Raw genomic sequence first — 6,325 nt, forward strand, 5'->3', positions numbered from 1 at the left:
TATCAATTATGGGAGAAAACGCTTTCCCATCTATCATTTTTTGAATGCCATAAAAATTTCCAAGTGTTTTCAACTCATTAAGACCCATAGTTTTTCGTGCTAAAATGCTTGTAGATCCGGTAGACATGTTCATTGGTGATAACATTTTCAACGTGGAAAGAGTCACCGGATCTTGAAGCCTTTTTTTTATTGTCTCTATTAATGCCTTAGAAAAAAAAGTTTGGAATCGTATGGCTTCAATTAAATCCTCACCATCAATACATCTATCCATGAGGATGCTTTTATACATATTACCTTTTATAGCATCTCGTAAAACTGAAAGCATTCCGTTTTCTCTACCATATTCTGGAATAATTGGATAATTATAGCTATCCTTCTCAAAACCATTGAGATCCATCATAACATGATGTAGAAATTGTTCTTCTATCTCCCCAATGGCTATCATAGCCAAACCTCCAATGCATCTCACATCCCCATATTCCTTTTGGAATTCCATACTTAATGTAGACATGACTTAAGTACATCTGCAAGGAAGTGAAGCATATACACTACTTTAAAGTTTCTTAAACTTAAGAATACATGTATGCATCACTTTGCGATTGCAAAGCTTCATCAAGGGTTCATACACATCGCATACCCTCATGATAGCACCCTACCGACTAAGCCATCGTGTCTTTACAATCCCAAGAATATGCAAATGTGTGTATTCAAATGCATCTTGCATCTTAGTTAATTCACCTTGGTGCATTGAGCTCCTCGAGAAATGTGCAACCACCCGATTCACAAGGGCATCTAACAACTTGCATGTTTCTTTGACTTCAATGTTCTTTGAAGCCTCTTGCACACACAAGTTTGTTCGATGTGCACAACAATGCAAGGAAGTCATAAATGGATTATATGACTTCAATCTTGTAGCAATTCACCTTGGTGCATTGAGCTCCTCAAGAAATGTGCAACCACCCGATTCACAAGGGCATCTAACAGCTTGCATGTTTCTTTGACTTCAATGTTCTTTGAAGCCTCTTGCACACACAAGTTTGTTCGATGTGCACAACAATGCAAGGAAGTCATAAATGGATTATATGACTTCAATCTTGTAGCAACACCTGTAGACATACCTACCATAACGGATGCTCCATCACTTCCAAATCCCATCATTTTTCTAACATCTAGGTTCTGTTGGCAATCGACGCTCCGATTCACCTTCACCTCTCGGCCACAACCAAGGAAACACACGAATCGTTGTTGCAGAAAATAGGAAATGCGAAAGATAGAGTGGACACGCGATTTATCGTGGAAAACCCTGTACGGGAAAAACCACGGAAGTACAAGACTCCAAACCAAAACTATGCACAGAGAAGTATACAATAGCGAGCTGCAAGGCGACGACCTTGAGCTCGCTGTCCTCGCCACAGGCGGCGGAAATACACAGAGGCGTCGACCTCTTCCTCACTCACGCTCTATCTCTCTCTCTCTCTCTCTCACGGCTGCTCTCTCTTCACTCCTCTTGAGTGGAAAACAAAAATGAGCAGCAACAGTAAACTGTTTGCCCTAAGTCATATTTATACACATATGACTTTCGGGCTATTTACAAATATAGCCTCAAGGGCTCTTGGCAAACATATTCACAAATATGTCCCCGCATCCGGATCTCTCTCCGGGTACATTCGTCATCCGGCTCCGTAGCCGGGGTCTTCATCATCCGTCTCCGTAACCGGGCACTCTTCATCCTCCGATTCCGTAACCGCAACCGGGCTTGCCGTCATTCATCTCCGGACATCCCATCCGGAGGGACCGAAATCTCAACAGGTTCCACTTTTTTAACAATGCTAAAATGTTTTCTGTTATTGTGTTCGATGTACCATCCTCTACTTCAAGTACCCCCAAATAAGAGGTTCTTACTTGCCTTCCTTCCACAAATGTAGCATAAAGGATCAATTTCTTGGTTACGCTTACATCGGTAGCTTCATCTACCATAAGCCCAAACCAAGGACTTGTCCTCACCCTATCATATATCTCGGCTTCAAGAGCCTTGCTAATGTGCAAGATAAAGCTTGCACAAGCCTTATTATCATTATACATTCGTGGAAGGCCTTCCACACCACATTCTCTTAACAATCGTAAGAGGCTTTCCAGTTTTCTAAATGCCAAATCCTCTTTAGCTATAAAATATGCACATTTAAACAATTTTTCAATTGCTACATCCACACTAACTTTTTTCTTTGATGCACATTTTTCAAGACCATTCTTGTCTCGTTCTTGGAATAAAATGGCACCTCGATGGGCCACACTTCTTGCATGTTCTTCTAATGTAGAAATCTTAATTTTCTGGCACCCGTTTTGCCAAATGAAGACTTACAATGAGGATCACTACTACAATAACTACACCATAAAAGACCAGTTTCTAAATCCTCTTGAAGCCACTTAAATTTAGTAGGTCAATCTTCTTGAAATTTTAGTTTGGCCTTACTAATTCTATTCATCTCATGAAATAACTCGTGAGAGGGTTGATAGTCCTCTATAGGCTCTTCTAGAGACACATCTTCATTGGAAGATGACAAGTTTTTCCTAAAACCAGGCATTGTAAAGAGACTGATTTGCTTTCCTTTGCCTTTCGTATTTTTGTTGTGGGACATACTGTAACAATAATGTAGAGTACATTGAACTAGCATAATCTATGGATTCCATTTAAAAGAAGGGGAAACATACATACACAATCCATGTTTTCTAAAAAGAATAAGCAAATTAAAATACTTGGGATATATGGAAGATAACGAGGCAATCAAGGATCAAGTTTCCACTATAGATCTTCGAATCTATCAAAAAATAAATATAAAAGAGGATGACTCACATTAGCTTACGCACACATGCAAATCCATGTATGTAAATGTGAAAGAATTTGAGGGAACAAATATATCACAAACAATATTGAAGGAAAAGATCAAGAGAAAAAAAGTAGTGTATTATTAAAACAAGAGGACAATAAAAATGTAAGGTAATAATAATCGTCGAGTTTTCATGAACCCATAAATATTTGAGTTTGAACTCATACGATGTAATAGAATATAAAATTGATTGAATATAATATGTTTACCAAGAAACAAATGATAAAAAACAACATTTTTTGGAGTTAAGCGATGTGTGCAAGTTAGGAAAGGAATCTTGGGGTAAATTTACAAGCATAAAACATTTTCACCATTTAAATGATCCATGAAAGATAAATAAGAGTGTTAAATGACTAGACTTTCAACGATCCTTTTCAAAGTTGGAGCATTCTCTACTGGGTACCAAAATCAGCCCTCAACTTCATTTTACAAAAGTGAAGTATATATTAAAACAAGATGACAATACAAATGCAAGGTAATAATGAAATATACACGTCTCCTTGTGATTTATTCTTGTCTATTCTCATAATCTTTTTGTGCTTTTTTTGTGCTAAGATAATTTGTTGTGCATAATTCCCTCCCAATTTTCAACCTATCCTCCACTACATGTGTTTGAAATACATGTTGATTCTCATCACAAATTTGTTGATTAGTCTAGTTATATTGTAATAAGTAAATAGTATTTCAGATTCGCCTAATTTATTTATCATAGTAGCCCCTTGATGATGATGATGAAGAAGCGTAAATCTCTTTCCACACCTAGTTCCCTTACATCTTCACGACTTCATGTTCACTGACTAAAAATAAGCGTGAAGATTCAACTCTCTTCTCCAATGCACATACTTTGCGATGTTCCCACATCTTTGCCTTACAATGTTCAAGAGATGTTTAAGAAGTGATCAAATCACTTGATAATTGAAAATGTCATACATGAATGTTTGATTGAAAGCCTACATTGTGATGTATTGCAAAATGAATCTCTTCATTATTGTTACATTTTATGAGTGGTCTTAAGGTCTTATTGTCATCAAACTACGTACATGAAGCCTACACTTATTAATATGAATATTCAAGAATAAAAACATACAACCTAGAAGGAAAATAAACAAGGTAATGCAAGTTCACATAATTATATGAGAAAATGGATTGAGGGTACAAGACCCTAATACTTAAAAATGTGCACTCACCCCGCAATAGAGAGCAGCGAGTGACGAGCAATGAACAGCTCCTAGTGAGCGGCAAGTAACGAGCGGCGATCAACGTGCGGCAAGTAACGTCGGGGAATCAACGAATGGTGAGTGGTGAGTAACGAATGATGAGCGGTGAGTGACAAGCGACAATCATCAAGCGGCAAGTGGCAATCAGTGAGCGACGAGCGACGAGTGGCAATCATCGAGCAACAATTAGTGAGCGACGAGTGACAAGCGACAATTAGCAAGCAGCGAGTGGCAATCAGTGAGCGACGAGCGACGAGTGACAATCATCAAGCAGAAATTAGTGAGCGACGAGTGACAATCAGCGAGCGGTAATCAGTGAGCGACGAGCGACAAGCGACAATCAACGAGCGGCAATCAATGAGCGACAATAAGAGAGCGGGAATCAATGAGTGACGAGCGGCAATCAGCGAGCGGCCATTACTGAGTGATGAGCGGCAATCAACGAGGAAGGAGCAGCGATCAAAGAGTAATTACTAATAAGCAATGAGCAGTGGGCAATGTGCAGTGAACAATGAGTAGTGAGGAGTGTTTGCAAGTAACGAGCAACGAATAACAAGCAGTTGTTAGCAAACAACGAGGAAGTAGGAAGGAGGAACGACAACGAGCAACGAGCAACGAGGAGGGAGCAACGAGCAACAAGGAGGGACTCGGGAGTAGCGAGTAGGAAATCAGACACAAAGAGGGAGAAAAACAAAAAGAGGGGGAAAATAAAACACTAAAAGGGGGTAAAAAGGGGGAAAGACAAAAAGAATACATAAGAATTTCTCTTTTTCACCTTTTTTGTACATAAACTACATAAATAGCCGGTTCAAAAATATGAACCGACTAGATTCCAGTTGGTAGAAAAACTTGGCCGGAATCAATTCCAGTTGTCCCCCACCTTGGCCGAAAAAAAGTCCCAACCACCCCGATACACTAACACTGTTCTTGGGACTTTGCCCAACATTGGAGCTATCTATAGCTTTTTAAATCTCTAAATTTGGAGCTTGGATGATGGAGATATGACAATTAGAAGGTCGTTGGAAATAGGAGATAAAAAGCTTTTAAAAATAGCGTGAATGAGGAAGAAGAAGAACATTATAAAAGAGGAAGTGATAGTCTTAGAAGAGGGGTCCTAGTAGAGGGGGAGTCGTCTTCAAAAAATGTGTCTTAGTGGAAGAGGAAGGGTCTTAGTAATGGGTTTGAGTGATTGGAAGCAATGTGGAGTTTATCTCCTTTGTATGGTCTTGATAATTGAATATTATAACATTTTTACCCCTTTCTCATCTTCTCTGTCAGGAATCAGTAGTAAGACGGAGACGGAATTAGTACTAAACGAAGGATTAGTACTACAGAGAAGGGATTAGTACTAAACGAAGGATTAGTACTATGAGGGGTGTAGAACTTCTTGAGAGAGAAGGAAGAAGTGAGCGAGACAGAGAGACAGAGAGAGAGAGAAATATATGTATTACGTGAAGAGAATGTACAACTGTGGCTAGAAGGCTTAAGACTGGCGTTGAACCAATTTGGTTCAACATAACGCCTAGTGCCCTCTTTTATAGTATTTCTAAGAGTAATCCTGAAGCTTCTAGAATGTTCCAGAGAAATCTGGAATATACATCAATTTCTAAAATAAAACATAAATGAAAATAATATCCTACAACTTATAATGTATAGTCTAATGGTAAGACCTCGACCCATGTAGCATAAGGTCATGGGTTCGAGTCTTGCCATGACACTATCCCCCCCTTAAAAACGACGAGTGTCACGAGTCGTTTTGGATTGAGGACCCGGTTTGTGTGGATATCGACGATGGAAGTCTTCGAGAAGAGCACGAGCATTGGTCACATTCTCGATCGGCTCCCAAGTACGCTCGCTGGGACTATATCCTAGCCAATCGACTAGATAGTAGAGCTTGTTGCGAGTAATCTTGGAATCAAGGATGGCGGCAACCTCGTACTCAGGTCCATCTTCAAGCTCGATCGGGGGTGGAGGTGGTGGAATACGGCCTGGAATGGTGCTTTCGCGATAGGGTTCGAGGAGAGAACTATGGAACACCGGATGAATCCGAAGGTGCGGAGGGAGTTCGAGCCGAAAAGCAACATCATTAATCTTCCCGATAATACGGAAAGGACCTAACCGCCGATAGTCCAACTTCTCACATGGGCGAGTAGTCTTGACGTGTCGTCGAAGCAGCCATACCCGATCGCCAATGTCAAAACTGGATGGAAGTCGATGACGATC

General features: G+C 40.0%; 1 protein-coding gene across 1 annotated transcript; it reads right to left on the bottom strand.

Annotated features, from left to right (window-relative positions):
• Positions 1-903: 903 nt before the first annotated feature.
• LOC147854514 (uncharacterized) lies at positions 904-2,636 on the bottom strand. The gene is made up of 3 exons (XM_087331559.1): positions 2,471-2,636; positions 1,817-2,354; positions 904-1,192 (listed from the first exon to the last, which is right to left on the bottom strand). Exons 1-3 carry the CDS (start codon positions 2,634-2,636, stop codon positions 904-906), a joined length of 993 nt encoding a protein of 330 aa, XP_087187685.1.
• Between the last annotated feature and the right edge of the window lie 3,689 nt (positions 2,637-6,325).

Source organism: Azolla caroliniana, unplaced genomic scaffold (assembly GCF_043228905.1).
Source record: "Azolla caroliniana isolate FFs.n. ecotype wild unplaced genomic scaffold, voAzoCaro1.0.p SCAF_15, whole genome shotgun sequence".
Classification (NCBI taxonomy): domain Eukaryota; kingdom Viridiplantae; phylum Streptophyta; class Polypodiopsida; order Salviniales; family Salviniaceae; genus Azolla; species Azolla caroliniana.